The 19,703-nt window shown below is 46.2% G+C and overlaps 2 protein-coding genes and 1 long non-coding RNA gene across 3 annotated transcripts; 2 read left to right on the forward strand and 1 right to left on the reverse strand.

Annotated features, from left to right (window-relative positions):
• Positions 1–4,154: 4,154 nt before the first annotated feature.
• gpia (glucose-6-phosphate isomerase a) lies at positions 4,155–12,832 on the forward strand. The gene is made up of 18 exons (XM_004571532.4): positions 4,155–4,398; positions 5,227–5,317; positions 5,582–5,650; positions 6,411–6,530; positions 6,607–6,690; positions 6,760–6,906; positions 7,025–7,096; positions 7,237–7,281; positions 7,394–7,447; positions 7,877–7,937; positions 8,150–8,193; positions 8,525–8,677; positions 8,838–8,967; positions 9,070–9,146; positions 9,254–9,382; positions 9,493–9,568; positions 9,704–9,770; positions 12,503–12,832. Exons 1-18 carry the CDS (start codon positions 4,280–4,282, stop codon positions 12,624–12,626), a joined length of 1,662 nt encoding a protein of 553 aa, XP_004571589.1. The 5' UTR covers positions 4,155–4,279; the 3' UTR covers positions 12,627–12,832.
• Positions 12,833–13,154: 322 nt separating this feature from the next.
• Positions 13,155–14,459, forward strand: LOC143419598 (uncharacterized). Its single transcript, XR_013099617.1, has 3 exons — positions 13,155–13,273; positions 13,850–14,020; positions 14,313–14,459. It is a non-coding gene; the product is annotated as an uncharacterized LOC143419598 (long non-coding RNA).
• Positions 14,460–14,598: 139 nt separating this feature from the next.
• mphosph6 (M-phase phosphoprotein 6) lies at positions 14,599–17,645 on the reverse strand. The gene is made up of 5 exons (XM_004571534.6): positions 17,440–17,645; positions 16,593–16,705; positions 15,666–15,756; positions 15,135–15,235; positions 14,599–15,018 (listed from the first exon to the last, which is right to left on the reverse strand). Exons 1-5 carry the CDS (start codon positions 17,485–17,487, stop codon positions 14,895–14,897), a joined length of 477 nt encoding a protein of 158 aa, XP_004571591.1. The 5' UTR covers positions 17,488–17,645; the 3' UTR covers positions 14,599–14,894.
• Between the last annotated feature and the right edge of the window lie 2,058 nt (positions 17,646–19,703).

Below are 19,703 nucleotides of genomic sequence, written 5' to 3' on the forward strand. Positions count from 1 at the left end.
GTTGCAACAGAAAATGATGCATTTATTGTTCTCACGTGGTATCGGACGGGATTATTGGAACAATCAAGGACATTTTGCCTGATAATTATTTGTATCCTCCTGTAACTTTACTGTACAGAGACCTAAAACCTCCAAAGTTTCAGGAGTAGTTGGTTGTTATAAGAAGTATTTGTGAACTCAAAATCAAAAACGTGGGATACTGTTTATCAATGATTTGGAGAGCCCAGCGTGTGCTCCCAGCGCAGGGGAAACAAACTCTGTTTGGAGACATTGAAACAATGTACGCTGTAGATGGCCGGGACAGACCATCATAACACTTATAAATGTCTTAAAGAGAAACTGCAAAGAAAGTTGAGGTTTCCTTCAGCATCCAAAGGCTCAGAAACAAACTGACAGGAAGAGGTCTGCAGACAAAGACACGACCGAATCAGAGGACACGTTCCTGAGAGTGAACAGCTGTGTGATGGCGGCTCACAGGAAAGCAGCTTCATAGTGGTCGTAGTGAGTCCAGTTTCAGCTGTGAGAAGACTTCAAGCTGCAGGTCCTTTAGTTCATCACACAGGATCTTTGTACGCCGTTGAGTGGGTGAAAGGACGGTTCCACAGTGAGTGGCATCAACTGTCAAACACGGAGGAGGAAGTGTGATGGTCTGGGGCTGTTTGCTGGATGCAGGGTCAGTGACTGGTACAGAGTGAGGGGCTCCCTGAACCAAAACAGCTACCGCAGGACCCTCTGGTGTGCATCTAGTCTGTGAGGGCTTCATCCTACAGCAAGATAATGATCCAAACATAAGTCCGAGCCGTGGCAGAACCACCTCAGGAACGAAGAACGAGACAGTAAGGTTGTAAACGTGGAGGTCCAGCACAGTCTCCAGACTGAAACCCCATCGAGCTGGTTTGGGATGAACTGGACAGAAGAGTGAAAGCAAAGCAGCTACAAAGTCCACAGATAAGATAAGATAAGATAACCTTTATTAGTCCCACACGTGGGAAATTTGTTTTGTCACAGCAGGAAGTGGACAGTGCAAAAGTTATGACGCAAAAATTAGAATACAATAAGAATAAATACAGTACACAACTGTACAGAATAGAATAAAATAATATACTATATACAGTAGAATAAAATAGAATAAAAATATACAATAAGATAAAAATAGAATACGAATGCTATATACAACTGAGTAAAAATACAACGATGACAGAAAGGATTATTGCACTTAGTGTTATTGCACATGTGTGGATGTGTGTGCTTGATCAGTTAAAGTCTTTATTATGGAGTCTGACAGCAGTGGGGAGGAAAGACCTGCGAAATCTCTCCGTCCCACACCGTGGGTGCCGCAGTCTCCCACTGAAGGAGCTGCTCAGTGCTGTCACAGTCTGCTGCATGGGGTGGGAGATGTTGTCCATCAGGGATGACAGCTTAGCCGCCGTTCTCCTGTCACTCACCACCTCCACTGGGTCCAGAGGGCATCCTAGAACAGAGCTGGGAGAAGATTAGACTTCTGTTGTAGACAGAATGCAGCGGCTGTGTTCAGCTGTTACATCTGCCAAAGGAGACACTTTAAAACATATTTATATGATTTTTATTAAATAAGGGTAGCATGGTGGCATGCCTGTTGCCTCACAGCAAGAAGTTCCCGAGCTTAACGCCGCCATGTGGGTGGGGTCTCTCTGTGTGGATGTTCTCTACATGAGTGTGTTCTCTCCGAGTACTCTGGCTCTCCGCCACAGTCCAAACACATGCAGGTAGGAGGGTGGGGTTCACTGGACATTGTAAGCTGTCCATAGGCGTGAATGTGAACGCTTGTTTCCCCACCTGTCACCCTGTGGCAGCCGGGACAGGCTGCAGTTTGACTGTAGCCCCTATAATACATAACTATGCAGCCCAGTGAGTATAAAATCCACAAAACTACACATCAGGTTTTTCAGTTACAAACACGGGTGTAACTTCAGTTGGTTTTGTTTTTTGTTGCTTAAATTCACACAAAGTGTCAGAAACCTGCAGTGTGATGAAAACACTGGTCACCAAAATTCAAACCTAATTTTTCAGGATTTGTTGGGTTACCCCTCTGAGTCCAAAATATAATTGGACACTTTTGACTACAGTTAGATTTTACGTTTGTATTTTACCTTTAATTTTTCTCCTTGTTGTTGGTCGACATGGGACATTTTTTGTGATGACCTTAGAAAATTACCATTTCTTCCCACACAAACGTGACAATAGTACTCAGGGAAAAGAAGAACTTATTTATATAAATATATGTCTACATCCTCCTACCTATCTATACATAGGTAGGTAGATGGAATTGGAAATGTTAAATATTTGGTTCTGATCAACGAGATCTCAGATTTGTTATAATCTTTAAAGCTGAGTGAATGTTTTGTCCTACCTGGATATAAGGTGTTAACCAAATACCTCCTCAAAAACTGAATATTGCATTTTTCATTAACCAAGTCAAGACCATCTAGTTTAATTTTATGTAAATTTGGAGTCGGTATATTTGAAAAATTGTTCTTTACCGTATTTACAAGGACTGTTGGGATATTCTGTGAGACCTTTTTATAGAGCTCGGATGAGCAACTCATGTCATATTTCTCATTAAGCCTGTTTAATTCAAGTATATCTCCATTTTCATCCATTATATGTGTCACAGACCAAATTTGTTTTGTCATCCATTCTTCCACAAACATAGATTTCCCCTGATTCAATATCACCCTATTGTTCCACAGTGGAACGTTGTGGGGACTAAAGTTATGTTTAAACATTAATTTCCAATTTAACAAAACTTGTTGATGAAATTTGGAACGTTTTATGGGTAGTTTACAAATTTCAAAATCACACACTAAAAGGAATTGGATCCCCCCAACTTTGTTGAAAATAAGAGATGGTATCAAGCACCAGATCTCATTATCATTTTTCAAGAAAGATCGGAGCCAATTAATCTTTAAAATGCCATTCATTATTTCAAAATCGATTGCTTTTAAACCCCCCTCTTCATAATCTTTTATCAAGTCCCTGTTACTAACATAATGATGTTTATTTTTCCATATGAAATTAAAATTCACCTTATTGATGTCTTTTATAATTCTTGGTGGGATGGCTAGGGAACAAGCTGGACAGATTCATCTGGACAAAGATTCAACCTTGGTCAACATTATCCTGCCGAACAACGTTAAATCTCTCTGTAGCCAATGGTTCAGAGTTTTTTTGCATTTGTCAGTTGTATTCTGAATATTCTTTTCTTCACTATCAGCCATGCATTTAGTTATCCAGATTCCAAGATATTTGATTTCATTTTTGACAGGTATATTGTACAAAGAAGAGTGAGAACAATTGTGGATACTCATGAGTTCACATTTGTCCAGGTTCAGCCGTAGTCCAGAAGCATCAGAAAAGATCTTTATTGTATCTAAGGCCAATGGAATTTGTTCTTTATTTTTTAGAAAGACTGTTGTATCATCGGCAAGCTGACTTATTATTAATTTGTGGTTATTTATGTCTAATCCTTTGATGTTTGAATTTATGACAGTAATAGCAAGTAATTCAGTGGCTACAATAAATAAAAGATGTTAGCATAACATAAACAGTGAAGCTGGAGGATGAACGCTAACTTTTTTTCCTCTCGATAAAAGTTAACGTGAGGGTTCCTCATGGTTAGAGACAAATGCAGTCGCATGGCAGGATGCTGTAAACAGACCAAACTTCAGCCAGGAGAACAACTGAGATAATCCATCCACAATACGAGGTTAGTCATTCATATACTGCTGCATGGGCTGGGCTGCAGCTACATGGTAAGGGTTTAAACACTGAGCTTTAAAATAAACAGTGATGATGAAAACGGAGAGAGACCGACAGTGATCACTGACTATTTTAGGGGTGTTTCAGATTAAATAGAACAAGATACAAAGCTTATTTTAATAAACAACAGTGTCATATGCAAAGCTAGGATGGGACTAGGGGTGGCAAGAGAGCATTTTAGGGTGGCACATGCCAGCCCATGCCAGCCCCGTAGATCTGCCTTGTCGCAATATCGACGCAACATCGTCACTAATCGGCTTCCATACTTCAGTCCCGCTGCCTTTGAGGACGTGACGGGTCGGGTCTGTGGGCGGAGCTCGGGTGGTGGGTTCTATGCTGTGATTGGTTGGGAGCGGCTCTTTCCTCGCGGTGCTCCTCCCTGACTCCCCACCACATTCAGTCCAGTACCGGCTGCGGAGGGTCGAGTCTCACCGGGGAGCGTCTTCAATTTGTCCACATCGAGCACCGAGCAGCCGCCATCATGGCTCTGACCGCCGACGCAAACTTCCAGAAGCTGAAGCAGTGGCACGAGGCAAACGGCGCGAGCCTCAACATGAGGGCCCTGTTCGAGTCCGACCCGGAGCGTTTCGGCCGGTTCAGGTGAGGACAGCCGGAGGACGTATCCCCGTGGTTGGAGGTCCTCAGCGCTCCGCCCGGTTATCGATTCTCCTTCTCGGACTGTGACCGCAGGTGACCGACAAGGTCACCGATCCGCTCCGCGCGTTTCCGCTGTAAGCCCCCCCCACCCCGTACTCTCTTCGTCATCATCGCCCCCCGCCCGGGTACTGAGCCCGAAACCTGCAGACCAGAGGCCCGACACCCGGTGGCTCCCTCCTCTACCGATATGGGTTACTGTTAGCTGCTTGCTAAAACGACTGCTTCCATTATCGGACAGTCTGCAGAGATTTCCTGTTTGTGCCGAACCTGCGCACGTGCTTACTAAGCGTTCACCAACACACCACCAGGCCCTCGCAGGTGGGTCTCAGGTGTGGGGTTGACCTCATACTGACGTTTACGTTGCAGACTGTCACGGGAGCGACAGGTTGCCTGTGGCGCGTCTGTCCGTTAATGGAAGCAGAAAACCTGAAGGAAGTTTCAGGTGTTCCGGTTGTCCCACCCCCGGCTCCTGTGCTTCATTACCGCCCGCATCCCGCCCTGACATCGGGCGAGCCCCCCCGCCGGGCTCGCCCGATGTCAGGGCGGGATGCGGGCGGTAATGAAGCACAGGAGCCGGGGGTGGGCCAACCGGGCACCGGTTCTGCCCGCGGGTACGTGCGCTGTGACGCATCCGCAGACAGACTGTTGAGGGTGATGCTGCGGTCATCACCCTCAGGCGGTTGCTCTGTTGTTGTTCAGGTCCTGTGTTTGGCTGCTCTGTGCGTGTCTGTGAAACTGGGTGTAAATAAAGGTCTTTGGCTCTGCTCACAGCACCACCCTGCAGACGGATGATGGCGACATCCTGATCGATTATTCCAAGAACCTGATCAACCAGGACGTCTTGGCCATGCTCCTGGCCCTGGTGAGAACACACTCGGTCTTTGATTTTGAAAGGCAGCTGGAGCTCACCTGTAGCAGCAGGTTCAGCTAAAGGTGAGCGGAGGAGGCGTGCCTTATCTGCTCAGAGCTCCAGTGAAACAGGAAGGTTTCCACACTTTATTTGGAAAGAGAAGCGTTGCGCCACGGCACCAGTGGCGGGCGCCGTGTCGACATGTCACCGCTTCCTGGTGGTGAAATGAGCTTCCTGAAGTCACCTGATTGCTGCCCGTGTGTTTCCTGTGTGCAGGCCAAGTCTCGGGGGCTGGAGGAGGCGCGGAAGAGGATGTTTTCTGGAGAGAAGATCAACTTCACCGAGGTAACGCCTCCTCACACGTCCACGTAGAAACTAAAAGGGGAACGAAGGTCACGTGACCGCTTTCCTCTAGCTTCACTTATCCATCATTAACCCCACGAAGGTGTTTATCAGGTCGATCGAGCAAAGGTTTGTAGAGCGAATAAATGATTCAGGTGTGTGTGTGCACTCGCGTTAAAGTACACCTGCGCAGGCTCGACCTGTACGCATCTAAATTCCAACTGACACTCAAACGCACCACGATGGCTTTATTTTGTTGGTTTCAGAGACGCTCTTCATCCTCCACCTGACACCGCGCAGACTCAGAGCTGCTGACACACACTGAAGGTCAATGTATTGCTCAGCAGCGGCTGATTGAGCAGCTCCTGATCAACACGATGGATCACAAATCTTAAATATTTACGCAAACACGTTTGTATCACTTAAATCAGGCTGTGTGGTGACGTCATCGATCACAGGAAGCTGTTATAATTTTACCAAACACTGTAAATGGCTCCTGTATCAATAAAGTTCAGCCTGTTTGAACGTGCTGATGGATCCTGACCTGATCGGGGGATTCCACAGATCTGATTGATCAGTATGGTGATGTCACACCTGCTGATCTCTAACCTGGGAGCAGGGTAGGGTCACAGCATCTGTTGCCATGGTGATATATCCCAGTGTGAGGTGGCCCTCAGACTCGGAGGTGACTCCGACATCAGCGCGTGCGTTTGTGTGAGGGGGTCGCTGCTAACCCCGTTGTTGTTACCGCATGCACTCACAGGGCCGGGCCGTGCTCCACGTCGCTCTGAGGAACCGCTCCAGCACGCCGATCCTCGTCGACGGCGAAGACGTGATGCCCGAGGTCAACAGGGTGCTCGACAAGATGAAGGCGTTCTGCCAGGTGAGTGTGTGTCTGTGAGCGTGTGTCAATGCGTGTGACGCCTGGAGGTCGTGACCTTTGTGTCGTGCGTTTACAGAAAGTTCGCAGTGGTGACTGGAAAGGCTTCAGCGGGAAGAGCATCACTGACGTGGTGAACATCGGCATCGGAGGCTCCGACCTGGTGAGTGACCGCTGAGCTCTCGCACGCGCGTCAGCAGTCATGTGACTCACTGTGTTGTGGTGCGTTCAGGGCCCTCTGATGGTGACGGAGGCTCTGAAGCCGTACTCGGCGGGAGGACCGGACGTTTGGTTCGTTTCCAACATCGACGGGACTCACCTGGCCAAGACGCTCGCCAAGCTGAACCCCGAGACCACCCTGTTCATCATTGCCTCCAAGGTCACACACGCCTAACTCCTGGGTCTGAGCGTGCTCAGTCGGTTGCTTTCAGTTTCGAGAGACTATTGGTTTGAGTTACTGTTTGCTAACTCTCCGTTCCTCACTCTGACCTCCTCAGACCTTCACCACCCAGGAGACCATCACCAACGCCGAGTCCGCCAAAGACTGGTTCTTGCAGACCGCCGCCGACGTGAGTAGACCCGAGCCTGACGCAGCTGCTCTAAAACACACAGTCGCTTTAAAATGGAGGCAGACGGGGTCAGGGGTCAGGGGGTCGGGTGGTGATCTCTCCATCACGCTCACGAGCTTCTCTCCTCTCATCCTCCACAGAAATCTGCTGTGGCCAAACACTTTGTGGCTCTGTCCACCAACTCAGTGAGTCACACACGCAGACACACACACACACACGCAGACACACACACAGGCAGACACACACACGCTGCTCTAATCAGATCATCTGCAGCCTCTCTGTCTCCGCCTCCTTCAGGCTAAGGTGAAGGACTTCGGCATCGACACGGCGAACATGTTCGAGTTCTGGGACGTAAGTGCGCCTGTTACGATGATGAGGAGGATGATGTCACTATGAATGCATGTGACTCGGATGGTTTTCAGCGGCGGGCTGGTGACGTGTAACCTGGGTAACAGGTTTTTGAGTCGACCCTCGTTATTTATTTAATAATATTCGTTTGTGTTGATTCTGGCTCCTTCACAGTTAAATTCATCGCTTTTCTTCAGATTTAAGGAGCTCGTCATTTTTACCGTAGTCGGAGTTCCTTCGTGTTTCTCGTGAGGTCGCTCCTGTCGTGACCTCGGTTAACGCTGCCATCCTTCTGCTGAAAACAAACTGACAGAAAGCGGCTCAGTGCGAGCTCGCTGCTTCCTGTCACTGCTTTTATTTTGACGATCTGCTGCCCTGCCTGTGCTCTGATTGGTGGAGTGACTGTGTGATGTCATGTTTGCTTGTCCTCAGTGGGTCGGAGGTCGCTACTCGCTGTGGTCGGCCATCGGTCTGTCCATCGCTCTGCACGTGGGTACGTCTGTGACTCTGCTGTCGCCGGGGCAAAGTTATCAGTCAGTGATGGCGTCGTCCTGTCAGAGGAAAGAAGGATTATTCTGGACTGAGAATCAAGCAAAGCTGCTCTGCAGCGAGCTGAGCTTCAGCCTGTTGATATGTGCACGACTGAGTTGATGTCCCTCCTTCTGAGAGCCTGATTGATAAACTCTGGTTTGTTTTGTGTTTCAGGCTTTGAGAACTTCGAGCAGCTTCTCTCCGGAGCTCACTGGATGGTACGCCGCCGTCTCTTCTGCTTTCTTGCGAGCGAGTTACTTCACGTTCGTCCGCGGGACAAAAATGGATTTCAACACGTGTTATTTGATCGTTGCGTCACTCTGAAATGTTTCCACGCTTCCCGTCAAGTTACTGAACAGGACACTTTCACAACTCGGGCTCGAATGTGAAAGGCGAGAGAATGGCGCCCTTTGTTTCTGCACGCGCTCTGTGCACAATACTTGCACACGCTCTGCTGACTGCAGGTGAACATCTCACCTGCAGTCAGCAGAGCGTGTGCAGCCTGACAGCAGGAGCATGAACCTAAACTCTCCTCCCCCCTCCTCCCAGGACAACCATTTCCGCAGTGCCCCCCTGGAGCAAAACGCCCCCGTGCTACTCGCCATGCTTGGCGTCTGGTACATCAACTTCTTCCAGGCAGAGACCCACGCCATGCTGCCCTACGACCAGTACATGCACCGCTTCGCCGCCTACTTCCAGCAGGTCAGTGACGCAGGGAGGCGGGTCTGCAGGTGTGACGCCTGCGTCACGTAACGCGCAGGACACCACAGAAACCTTACATTACATCAGACTGCGGCGTGGGGGTGGAGTTTCGTGTTCGTGATGAATGTCGGCGCTGATGACCCGTCTGTTTGGTCTTCAGGGCGACATGGAGTCCAATGGGAAGTACATCACCAAAGATGGCGCCCGCGTCAACTACCACACTGGACCAATCGTGTGGGGCGAGCCGGGGACCAATGGGCAGCACGCCTTCTACCAGCTCATCCACCAAGGTGAAGCTTCTTTGGTCTGATCTGATTGGAGCTCGCCGCCTCGTGCGTCTGAACAGCCTGTGATCAATACCCAGAGTTAACAGACTGCTTGTCCTTCCTCAGGCACTCGTATGATTCCTGCTGACTTCCTCATTCCTGCTCAGTCTCAGCATCCAATCAGAAACAACCTCCACCACAAGGTCTGGACATTTAACGTTACCTTAGCCAGGCTGAACTGATTAGCTGGAGGAACCGAGAGCACACCTGGATGATGTAACGCCTCACGGGTGTTGTGTGCTTCATGCAGATCCTGGTGGCAAACTTCCTGGCTCAGACCGAAGCGCTGATGAAGGGAAAGACTCCGGACGAGGCCCGGAAAGAGCTGGAGGCCGCCGGCATGTCGGGAGATGCTCTGGAGAAGCTGCTGCCGCACAAGGTAAGAGCGCACACCTGGACACACCTGTGTGTGACCATCAGAGTAGAAACAGTCAGGTGACTGTACAGCGTGTCGACGTTCCAGCGTTTAAATGATGTTTTTCTCTGCAGGTGTTTCTGGGGAACAAGCCGAGCAACTCGATCGTTTTCAAGAAGCTCACCCCGTTCATACTGGGAGCTCTGGTCGGTGAGTACTGGCTTTTTAATCAAACGTGCTGCTGTGGGCGGAGTCACTGCAGGTGATCTCCGGTTACTGTAAACTTCAGTTGCACCAATAACGTCTCAGGTGGAGGAGTCTGACACAGCTGTGTTGTTCTTTCAGCCATGTACGAGCACAAGATTTTCGTCCAGGGCGTCATGTGGGACATCAACAGCTACGACCAGTGGGGGTGAGTCACACCTGGGCGGGGCTAAACTCGGGTTTAAGGTAGATTAAGCTTCCACGTTTGGGTTTTATTTTACAATTAAACATATTCATTTTTAAAAAAATTTTTAACGATCTTGAACGGTCACTTTGCTGCCACTAATAGACCTCCATACGTTCCCTTTTTTAAATAACTTAACCCTTTAGAGCCGGTCGGAGCGGGCACGCTCTGTTTTGCGCAACTATTTTTAAATTATTAGAAGACAGGGGCATTGGTACACTTTTATTTACAAAGCTATGCTTGGATTGCTGCCTCCTTATATTTGTACTTTGGTCACAAGGACAAATAGTGGTTCTTACTCCTTGCGCTCAAATGATCAGCTGCTGTTGTCTGTTCCCCTTGTCCGCACAGAGCTGGGTAAGAAAGCCTTTGTCCACTCTGCGCCTTTTTCATGGAACATGTTACAGAAAGACTGGAAACTAACTGAATTGTTGTCTTTAAATGTTTTTAAAACTAAACTCAAAGGCCTACAGGCTGCCTCAATAATGTGTAATTGTTTTGTGTAATTTTAACTTTGTTTGTTCGTATGTATTTGTCTTGAAATGTGCTGCCTCTTGGCCAGGACTCCCTTGAAAAAGAGGTCTTTGATCTCAACGGGACATTCCTGGTTAAATAAATAAATAAAATAAAAAATCCCGGCAGCACTGCAACCACGTAAGCTAGCACAATATTTTTTATTTTTTTTTGCATATGAAACCGGAGGAGTTGTACTTACATCTGATGCCATCAGCTTGTCCTCGGTCACAGTTTCCTTCCACATATAGCTTTGCAAAAACTGCATAAAAAGCACTTGCAGCAACAAAAACATAATATTCCAGAAACACGCTTTGCCGATCCGATCAGCTGTTCATAACACTTCCTACGTCCATCAGCGCGAACTTTTGCATGTCCGCCATGTCCTGCCCGAAACCGGAAGTGACGTCATTTTCGCGGAAATGTAGTTTTTTTTTTTTTGTTTTTTTTTTTTTTTTTACCATCAGGGCCTCATGAGCCTATACTGGTGTTTTTAAAAGTTATGTTTGACTTTATGACTTTCTGTGTCGTTTCTGGGATGCTTAGGACTCATATTGCACTGCTGGAAATAGTTTATTTTGATGCATATGCTGCTTTTTTGCAAATTTGCATTATAATATTTATTTTCGTTTTTCCTGCAGTATATGAAAATTGGTGTATTTCAAAAATAAAACTATGAAGACACTCAAAATAAATTTCCTGTGGTGGGAAACTAGTTTGTGCACCTTTTTTGTATTTGCAGTTTTGAGGGATAAACCTCTTAAATTTCTCTAACTACAAATATATGTTAAAAAAGCAAAAACGATTTTCAATTTTTTTGTAGTTTATTGCACTTTTTTTGCAATTTATGTAATTACTATGCACTTAATGCAGACATATTATTAAAATCTGGGCTATAATTGTTGTATTGATGTATAGCAACTTGAAATGCTCCCGAAAATGGCTCCACAGCATGTAAAAATATAATATAAGCTCTGGCGGACTTGGTTCTATGGTAGGTCTTAAAGGGTTAAAGTTGTTGGGTTTTTTGTATTTAAATTAAAACAATGAATTTTCACTGTATTTATTTTATCACGTCTTAAAACATGTATTCAGAACTGCTTACTCTTCATCGTGACTCCGTCTTAGTCTAGTTTTACATGTTTTCATTTTGTGCTTATGTCAGGTAACCTTGAGGGTCTTTAAAGGCGCCTTTTATTATTATATATCCAGTTGTTCAGTGATGACGTGACGAATCCTACTTCCGGGTCTAAAGTAGTCTGCGTTTAATATGGCTTTTGTGTTGTTAACATGTTTAATGTTTTGTATTTTCTTCTATTTGATCTCAAAAGCTCCTAAAACAGTCAGTGATCACTGTTGACCTCCCCCTTTTATTACCACTAATCATTTATTTAAGCTCAGTTTTTAAAACCTTAGGATGTAACTACAGCCCAGCCCATGCAGCAGTATATGAATGACTAACCTCGTATTGTGGATGGATTATCTCAGTTGTTCTCCTGGCTGAAGTTTGGTCCTTTTACAGCATTCTGCCATGCGATTACATTTGTTCCTGACCACCGAGAACACTCACGTTAACTTTTATCGAGTGGAAAAAAAGTTAGCTTGTTTATATTATGCTAACATAGCTGTGTCACTAGCGGTCACGTAGCACATCATTATATAGCAGCTAGCCCAACTTCAGTAACCCTACAAACGTCACTGCTGTTTAGTTTTCTGTCTTCATTTATGTTGGAAGTGATAACAGAGCTGTACGTTTGAATTTGTTTCCAAAACCCCGCAGTCAGGACATGCTATATTGTATTTAGATAGAAGCTAGCGAGCTAACTTCCTGCTAACTTCTAACTCCGTTAAATGTCATAAATTCCGTTTTCATGGATGCCTGGATGTTAAACTCAATTGTTACACCTGGTAGAGCAGAACACTGATCATTTTATTAAAGATGAAAGACTTTAGACAGTTTTTCAACTCTCAGTAATGCCATAGTGATCGTTTGATATATGGACCTGCAGCGGAGTTTAGGCCCAGACACGGCTAGTGACGTCAGAATTAAAGACCGGATTTAGTCAAACTTGCCTCATTGGTACCAGCGGTCTTCCGTACGTTTCCCTTACAAAATAATTGTTGTTGACCAACCAGCGTTGCTGTGTAAAGTTGTGTTGCTGACCCGCCTCTTTCCGCCACAGGGTGGAGCTCGGGAAGCAGCTCGCCAAGAAGATCGAGCCGGAGCTGAAGTACGACTCGGAGGTGACCTCCCACGACTCGTCCACCAACGGCCTCATCAACTTCCTGAAGAAGAACTTCGCCTGAACGTTGAGCCCGCGTTAGCCGACCTCATCCTCCATCCTCATTGGCTGAATGATGTTTGTCTTGTCGTACGCTGTGAGCACTTCCTGTCTGTTATCTGTGTGCTAAGAGTCTTCACGTGTAGACGAGTCCTGAAAACGTACACGTTTGTGTAGGTGACCATGCCCAGTCAACTGTGACTTTCAAAATAAAAGCCTGTTTGTCGCCAATGCTGTGTTTGGTTTCATTGTGAGGTCACAGGAAATGCTTCTGTCCAATCAGTGAGCTTGTTTAAAGGAGAAGTCTGCTTCAGCAGTCAGGTAATTACTGATTACTGATCAGGTGTGATGTTGGACTGGCCTCGCTGGACGACGGGGGGGTGCTGAGCTGAAGCCTCGCGCTGATGTTTGGGGCGGGACGAGGGAAATGCTGTTGGCGCTGCACAACAAGGCCGTGCTGGTGACACATGAGCAACAGGTAACGCACACCTGTAATGCTCACTGGTGCTGATTTTACACACCTGCTCTGAACTTATCATCCAATCAGAGGTCAGCAGTACCTATGCAAAGCAAATTTAAACTCTTCTGTGACAGAGCGTGGTGACTCACAGCCAAACGACCGTTTTAAACCTTTTCTGGTGGAACAAAAGCACCTGATCCCAGTTCAAACAGGTGAGTTATGACACAGCGTGTACAGGCGTTCAGTTCCTGCGTCAGCCGGCGAGCATGTTTATTTTAACATGACTCACTGCAGAGCCTCTAGTGGACATCAGGGGAACTGCAGGTGTGGAAGCGATGAAGGGTGCTGAGTCTTGACTTCCTGAAGTTGAACAGTTGTTATTAAGACGTTTAAGATAAAGTAGGATGATTTTGATCTGGATCAAGCAAAGGTGCTCTTATTTTAAAGCCCTAATATTGAATGAACTCTTTAAAGCCTGCTAGGAGTTTAACGTTTGTGTGGAGCAAACATTGATTAAAAACAGCCGCATGCCTGCTCCGACCTCCGTGCACAAATGCATCGTTTGTGCTTCAGTGAGCGCCAGCCCGCTCAGACTGGACGAGCAGGAAGCGATCAGATTTCTGATGGCTGCGCTCCAACTGGCACTCAGTTTACCCTCAAGGGTTTTTTTGCACTAATAAAGTGGAGTAAAGTATTTTGTCAATTATATCATCAGTTATATCGTTATTGCAAATTTTCAAATGTATATCGTGATATTTTTGGTCATATCGCCCTGCTCTAATTACCAGGCCTCTGCAGAACTTCAACACATGCTGATGAGGCCGTTTAAATCAGCTGTGCTGGATCAGGGACATGTCTAAGACCTGCAGGACACCACCTCGAACAGACTGTAGTTAAGAGGACAGGCTGCACAGTGGGAACATGGAGCTGTCGTGTTGCTGCCATCCGATTACAAACAGGCTCGTATTCTTATTAAAGATGTTCGTTTAAGTGGAAATATCTGAATTACACATTATCCTGAGCTTTTTGATCAGGGTTGAATTTATTCTGAAATAAATAACTGAAAGTTAAAACATCAATAACTCAAAGGTACAATTTTACTTTTATTTTGAAATTTTAATTTATCCAAACTTCATGTGACTCTGAAATTATTTTCAGTTTGAAGTTTTCTAATTATTTCCATATATTTACATTTATATTTGTTAACACTTTACGTTTCTAAGCCGTCATCTCTAACTGGTTTCCTCTCAGTCACCTTTGGGAACGAGGGGGCCGCCACTCGCCGCGGAGACGAGCTTCTTGCCACCTTCTCCTCCATGGCTCGGGCGGAGGAGACATCTACGCGGTGTTCTGGCCCGGATGTCACGGCAGTCAGCCGAGGATCCGTCTCCCGTGGCGAATGCCGTATGTCACGCTCTGCTGGCAACCCGGCCCAGACCGTTGTACGTTCATTGACCGCCGCCATGTTCGACCCGTTTTTAAACACACCAACTGTCAGGCGGCGGAGCTTCAACACTCGAGCTTAAACGAGACACTCTGAAATAAACACATCCTCCATCTTTTATTTACAGTCTGTGTTTTACTTCTTCAGAGGTCTGAACTAACCTTCACCTCCTCATGACGAGCAAACAAGTGGAGGAGGCGTGGCTTTAAACACCCCTCAGGTGAGTCACATACAGAGTTAAAAAACAAACAGGGAATAAACATGCAGCTCTCAGGAGCTCTGAGGCTGCTCGTGTCCTCCTCGTGGAATAAAAGCAGGATGTATAACATCCACACAGCTGCTGCTCCACGCCAGCCTCACGTCTAAAAACATCTGGAGCGCGAGCGTCTTCAGTCCTGAGGCTTCACGAATGCTCTCTTCGCCGCCTCGTGGTTCTCCTCGTCCGCCTCCTGCGCCACTCGCTCTCGCTTCGTTGCAAACTTCTTCTTCATGCTTCCAACTAAACTCTCGTACCTGCCGAGAAAAACAGCAGATGAGAGCCTCGCCTCACGCACTGTGTGTGTGTGTGTCTGTAATGAGCTACAGTAGGAACACGCAGCGCTTCAGCATCAGAGGGAAACAGTTCGTACCTCAGAGCCATTTCTTCATCTGTGACATCTGTTTGCATCCGGCTCAGGTCCTCCTCTTCCTCCTCCTCTTCCTCTCTGGGGTTCATCAGAGCCATCAGCTTCTGCAGGGACACACAGGACGGTTCCAGTTTAAATGCTGCAGAGCAAACACTCAGAGAGACTCGTCGTCCTGGGGTCAGGAGTCAGGGGGTAGGACAGAGGACCCAGGGTGAGGAGTCAGGGGGTAGGACACACCTGAAGCCTCCAGGTGACAGAGGCAGGGTCGTACTGGGATGCTTCTGCTGCAGTTGTACAGCTGAGATCTTACAGCAATATTTAAACATGAATAAAACAGCTGGTCGTTTCCATGGTAACCTTCAGTCAGACAGTCCCTGCTGGTTTAAATCGAGGCTGATTATTGTTAAAAAAACGAAGAACAAACTGATGTTTCTTAGCTCTGTGTCCTCCCAAACACAGCAGTCAGGTAATCTGACACTCCGCGAGGTCAGGGGTCAAAATAAAAACAGGAAGTGGGCGTGAAATGACACACACCTCGACTTCAGGATTGAAGCCTCTGAAGGAGAGTCGGCCATACTTCAGATCCTCGCAGGGAACGAAACTCCTCTCCTCGATGATCAGGTTCCTGCAGGAGCAGAGACGCCACAGTATTAAGAACACCTCCAGAATAACATCATCCGCCTCCATGATCACATGACCTCTGACCCCTAAGTACTTAAATCACACTTCACTGTGTTCAGACTTCAAACTAGACTCCATTCAGAAAACTGCACATTAAGCAGCTGCATGAAGAAAGTCCTTTAACGACGGTGCGGCGAGGCTGTTATACTCCTAGAGTATTTAAAGTAGAATGGGAGGCAGAGCCTTCAGTTTTCAGGCCCCTCTTCTGTGGAACCAGCTTCCAGTTTGGATTCAGGAGACAGACACTATCTCTACTTTCAAGATTAGGCTTCAAACTTTCCTTTTTGCTAAAGCATATAGTTAGGGCTGGACCAGGTGACCCTGAATCCTCCCTTAGTTATGCTGCAATAGACGTAGACTGCCGGGGGATTCCCATGATGCATTGAGTTTTTCCTTTCCAGTCATCTTTCTCACTCACTATGTGTTAACAGACCTCTCTGCATTGAATCATATCTGTTATTAACCTCTGTCTCTCTTCCACAGCATGTCTTTATCCTGTCTTCCTTCTCTCACCCCAACCAATCACAGCAGATGGCCCCGCCCCTCCCTGAGCCTGGTTCTACTGGAGGTTTCTTCCTGTTAAAAGGAAGTTTTTCCTTCCCACTGTCGCCAAAGTGCTTGCACATAGGCTCGTATGTATTATTGTAGGATCTACTGTACAATATAACGCACCTTGAGGCGACTGTTGTTGTAATTTGGCGCTATATAAATAAAATTTAATTGAATTATACATTTTGCTTGAACTAAAGTGGGCGGAGCCTGAATGACGCTCATACGTACTCTTTAGCCTTGAGCTCGGGTAGGTCCAGGTACCAGTGCTCATCACTGATGATCCTCCGCTCGTCCTCCTCCAGCTGCTTCTTCGTCTCTGCATCCAGACGTCTCTGCATGAACTGTGGACACACACACGTCACCTTCAGCTGACGTTTCTGTGAGGTTTTAACCACACCTGCGCTCATGAATGATTTACTGCACTCAGCTGTGATTGGCTGAGGTCTCCCTGCAGAGAACCACAGCTGTTTTTCTCAGTGTGAAATCTTCCACATCTGCAGACCAGATTTTTAAAGTAAAGGTGAAAATCAGCTGAGAGGGTTTCATTCTGATTGGTCAAGGCATCAGGCCCCAGAAACATCTTCTCCACGTTGGTTCAGCCTCCCCAGGAAACAAACCAGCACCCTGTAGGTTGTAACCGCCCCCTGGATGTCATATCCGGTTCTGATACAGTTTTTAAAGCATGAATTTCAGCCGTTGTTCCCATTATTAGTGACGTAAAACAAATACCTGAGCATCCACACCGGTTCAGATTCGCATCACGTGACAGATCATTTTAAAGTCAGAGCTTCTCTTTAGTGTCTCATACTCATACACACATTATTTATTAATAAATTACATTTACAGCCTGTTATTAACTCTGCTGAACGCCGATTTACTCTCCAGGTCACACTTGACATCAGGTAATAAAATTTAGCTTCTGTGTGAGATTTAAAACTTCATGTGAAGCAGAAAACCTTAAATCATCAGATTTCTGAGTGGAGTTATGCGCCGGCGCATTACAAAGCTAACGTTCTGCTAGCTATCGGCTGCTAGCTGCTCTCGCGTGTCCGTTAGCACGCGCAGCTTCACTCACCTTCATCCGCAGCAGGTTTTTGGACAGCTTCACCGACTCACTCGCCATCTTTAATCCAAGAGAATGCGGCTAACCGAACCGGAGGACCCTCGGTGCTGCACACCGAGCTAACGCCACGCTAAACAGAGGCAGAAAGAACCGAGCGCCGAGCTGCTTCTCCAGCCCTGCTAATCGAGCTCTGATGTGCAGCCCAGGGGCGGATCTAGAGAAATTTTCTTAGGGTGGCAAAGAAATCAAATGGGGTGGCAAAATCAAAGCCTTTTCCCCCCAAACACTCATGCAGGTGGTTACATGTGGTTACATGATTCAAATGCAGTAAGTATGCACGTTTTTCATATAAATATAGTCGATAACTTAATTATTGTCTGTAGCCCACATGATTACACACTTTAGTTACATAAAACATGTGAGTTTTGATGCTATGTACTGTATAGCCTGTATGATAAATAAATATGTAGCCCAATAAGTATAAACACTAGAAAGCTACACAACATGGGGCGCTTCATTTACAAACACAAGTCTAACTTAAGTTTCACTGTTTTTGTTAGAAAACAGTCACATTGTTGCAGCTTAAATTACACAAAATGTCAGAAATCTGCACCGTCATGAACAAACATGTAAACCTCATTTTTCATGATTTGTTGGATGAACCCTGAGGTCTGAAATACAACCGGACATTTGTGACTCCTTTGAGTTTACGTTGTTTATGTCCAACACAGACATGTTGGGTAAATGTTTATAACTTGAAATGCAAATATAAAACGTACATTTTATAAACATAAACAACTATTTATCTAAAAATGCAGCCAATACACCGTTTGTTTCATTTTCTACAACCATTTAAAAATATTACTAAAACTAAAATGAGAGAACAATCAGGTGTGGCAATAAGATGCCCCACAAATGATGTGTGCCAGTAAAAAACAAGTTTGTCCACCAAAAGACAAAAGAGCACAGGGACAAACCTGCAGGCCCGACAACAGCAGGTGTATCACTCCGCTGGTTTTCTACTTAGTGACAGTGTTTACGTTGCAAATGTGCCTCTGACAGTCATTAGTGCCCTCACTGACACACTAAACAAAACGACTACACAACAGAACGACTACACAACACACTAAACGTCACAAATCTGCCACATCTAAACTCTCTCTCTCTCTCGCTCTGTCTCGCTCGCCCTGTTACCGTCACTCCCCAAACTTTTCCCTCTTCCTAAACAACCAAATCCCACATGTTGACTTTTTTTTAATTGGTCGACATGGTGCATTTTTCCACCAATAAGAAAGAGGTGGCTTTTTTCCTTTCTTTCCTGTTTTCGTGCTGTCCTTACAAAACGCTTAAAACACACACGTGACGACAGTATTTAGAACGAAGCGTGGCTGATATATATATGATCATAACTCTGGATTTACTGGCCTGTAATTAAAATTTAAAAACTTTGAAGTCCGAACTTTCAATGTGGCTGAAACAGAGACTCAGCGTGGCTGCAGCTTGTTGCTGTGTCAGCTTACATCAGTCATGTGATCTGGGGCCCGTTCTTCGTACGTCGCTTACTACATCCAAGATCAAATCATCGCGCTAACCGTGAGCTCGCTAATCCGGTTCTCCGAACACACCTGCTGTTGACGATTAGTACAGCTGGATGAAGTAATGTGAGATCACTGGGTGTCGTAAAAGGGGCTACGCATCGATAGTAGAAACATTGATCGGCAACCCTCTGATTGGTCGGCGAAAATGTCGAAGGTGTGCGCTCGGTATTTTTCGGCAGCAGAGCAAGAACTCTTGAGTGAGGGATTTCAGGAGTTTCAGAGTTTAATCAGAACGCAAGGGAACACTGCAAAGGCTGCAAAAGCAAGGAGAGAGGGCTGGCAGGAAGTTGCTGACAAATTAAACTCGTAAGTAATTTAATAATAACAATAATAATGGAGTGGATTGATATAGCGCTTTCCAAGGCACCCAAAGCGCTTTACAATGCCACTATTCATTCACTCTCACATTCACACACTGGTGGAGGCAGCTACAGTTGTAGCCACAGCTGCCCTGGGGCAGACTGACAGAAGCGAGGCTGCCATATCACGCCATCGGCCCCTCTGGCCAACACCAGTAGGCAAGTAGGGTAAATTTATTATATTATATTACATGATATCCTCTTTCACATTAGAGCCACAACAGGACCCACTAGAACATGGGAACAAGTAAAAGTGAAATATAAGAATATTCTACAGAATGGTAATATTTATCACTTATATTGCTTTTCGTCTCTTGGA

The sequence above is a fragment of the Maylandia zebra genome, linkage group LG7 (assembly GCF_041146795.1).
Source record: "Maylandia zebra isolate NMK-2024a linkage group LG7, Mzebra_GT3a, whole genome shotgun sequence".
Taxonomy (NCBI): Eukaryota; Metazoa; Chordata; class Actinopteri; order Cichliformes; family Cichlidae; genus Maylandia; species Maylandia zebra.